The 2256-nt window shown below is 57.7% G+C and overlaps 1 protein-coding gene across 1 annotated transcript in view; it reads left to right on the top strand.

Annotated features, from left to right (window-relative positions):
• PIAS3 (protein inhibitor of activated STAT, 3) overlaps positions 1 to 2253 on the top strand; it is a gene marked incomplete at its 3' end in the record, with an annotated part of 6805 nt that extends 4552 nt beyond the window's left edge. The window contains 3 exon segments of the mRNA XM_010183241.1: positions 321 to 454; positions 1182 to 1219; positions 2083 to 2253. Coding sequence (XP_010181543.1) covers positions 321 to 454; positions 1182 to 1219; positions 2083 to 2253 — 343 coding nt within the window.
• Between the last annotated feature and the right edge of the window lie 3 nt (positions 2254 to 2256).

Below are 2256 nucleotides of genomic sequence, written 5' to 3'. Positions count from 1 at the left end.
GGAAGGATCCCTGCCCTGCTCCTGCTGCCCACACCAGTGCTGGGACAAGCCAGGATGGCGTTGGCCACCTTGGCCACCTGGGCACTGCTGCCTCCTGTTCACCCAAATTTCCACCAGCACCCCCAGCTCCTTTCCAGCCGCTCCTCCCCACGCCTGCAGCGTCCATGGGGCTGTGGTGACCCAAGTGCAGTGCCCAGCACTTGGCCTTGTTGAACCCCATGCTGTAGGTGTGGTAGCATCAGGGGTTTTGGGGTTTTTTTGCTGATAAGCCACGGAGGAATTTTCCCTTCTGCTTTCATCAGGTCTGTGTTGTGTTGCAGGGCATTAAGTATTGATCACCAGCCGTCCTCTGTGCTTCGCAGCCCTGCCATGGCAGCTCTCAGCAGCGATTACCTCTCCAGCCTCCCCATCCCTGACTACCATCCTTCCTACCCCGTGTCCTCCGAGCTTCAAGGTAACCACCAAGGTTGGGTGGCGCATCCCAGGGCCACCAAGACACATGGCTGTGACTTCTTTTTGTGGGCTCTCGTTCTGGTGACACGGGTGTGAATCAAAGGGTCATTAAGGTTGGAAGCGATCATCCAGTCCAACCCAACCCCACCATGGCCATAAACCATGGCCCCCAGTGCCACATCCAGGCACTTCTTGAACCCCTCCAGGGATGGGGACTCCACCACTGCCCTGGGCAGCCCCTGCCACTGCTTGACCACTCTTGCAGGACAGAAATTCCTCCCCAAATCCACCCTAACCCTCCCCTGGCACAACTTGAGGCCATTGAAGCCTTGAGTCCCACGTGCAGTTCCCACTTCACCTGAGTGTTCACACGTGGTCACTGTCTGACCGAGGGTTTTTTTGGCCAAGACCCCTCATCAGAGCAGTTCTTGGTGCCACGGTGTCCCCAGCCGTGCCAGGACGGTGCCACCCCAGCCCTTGGTGCTTTGCTGAGCTTTGCTGGAGCTCGGGTTGGGTCTCAGCCCCCTCAGTGGCTCTGGAGAAGTGAAATTCATTTCACCTGTGCTGTTTTATTGGCTTACGAGGGGGTGTGGGGAAGGAGCAGGAGCTGACAGTGGTTTGGTGCCTGGCACTTTGAGACACTGAACCCCTCTGAGCGCGGTTTCGCTCCCCTTCCTGCCCCCAGTTTTATTTACCATCACAAGATTTGTTTTCTCTCTTTTTTCTAGGCCTGGATTTGTTTTCCTTCCTTCAAAGTGAAAATCAGGTAAGTTTGGGGTTTTTTTGTCATGATTTCATTTTTTTTTTCCTCTTCTTGCCAAATCTGCAGTGTGGCAAACACATCCTGCTCTGCTCTGCCAACCTTCCTCCCTCCTCCATCCCCTTCCTCCCTCCTCCGTCCCCTTCCTCCCTCCTCCATCCCCCTCCATCCTCATCCTCCATGGGAGCTCCTGCAGGACAGCAGTGGAGGTGCCAGGTTTGGGCCCCGTCCATCTCCACAGGGAGACCTTGGTCTGCCCCATGGCTGCAGGAATCCCGGGCTCTTGCCCCTCTCTCAGTCCCCGCTTCCTCGAGCCCCTGCCGTGCTCAGCCAAATTCAGAATCTCCAAGGGCTCAGAGGGGGAATTATTTTGCTTCTCTGAGGCTGAATCCCAGCATCATTAAATTTGGAAAAGCCCTCTAAGATCACCCAGTCCAACCCAGCCCCACCATGGCCATAAACCACGGCCCCAAGTGCCAGATCCAGTCACTTCTTGAACCCCTCCAGGGATGGGGACTCCACCACTGCCCTGGGCAGCCCCTGCCAGTGCTTGACCACTCTTGCAGCAAGTAAATTTTTCCCAATATTAAATCAGCACCACTCCATTTTCTCTTTGCTTCCAGATGAAGCTCCTGCTTCTCGCTGTGTTTGCCCCGCTCTCCGTGACCCGCTGTAAGGAACGCGCCAGGCTCCTGGCGTCCACATCACCACAAAACGGATATGCTGGGCATATCTTTTTTTTTCCCTCAGCCGCTCCCCATCATTCGGCTGCTCCAGACCCATCTGGGAGCTCTCCCCATCCTCTCTGGGGTGCATGGGGCCGGGATTTTGGGGCTCCCCGGAGCTGACGGCGTTTCCTCACCTTGCAGCATTACAGCCCGTCCGTCATCACCTCCCTGGACGAGCAGGACGCGCTCGGCCGCTTCTTCCAGTACCGAGGCGCCTCCAGCCACTTCCTCAGTGTCGCCCCCCTGTCCCCGGCCGTGGGGGGGTCCCACGGCGCCCGCGTCAGCAGCGTCGTCACCGCCAGGGACAGCCCCGCG

This window comes from Mesitornis unicolor, unplaced genomic scaffold (assembly GCF_000695765.1).
Source record: "Mesitornis unicolor isolate BGI_N332 unplaced genomic scaffold, ASM69576v1 scaffold39930, whole genome shotgun sequence".
In the NCBI taxonomy this organism is placed as follows: Eukaryota; Metazoa; Chordata; class Aves; order Mesitornithiformes; family Mesitornithidae; genus Mesitornis; species Mesitornis unicolor.
Note: the sequence above shows the minus strand (reverse complement) of the source record. Positions and strands in the feature narration are given on the sequence as shown.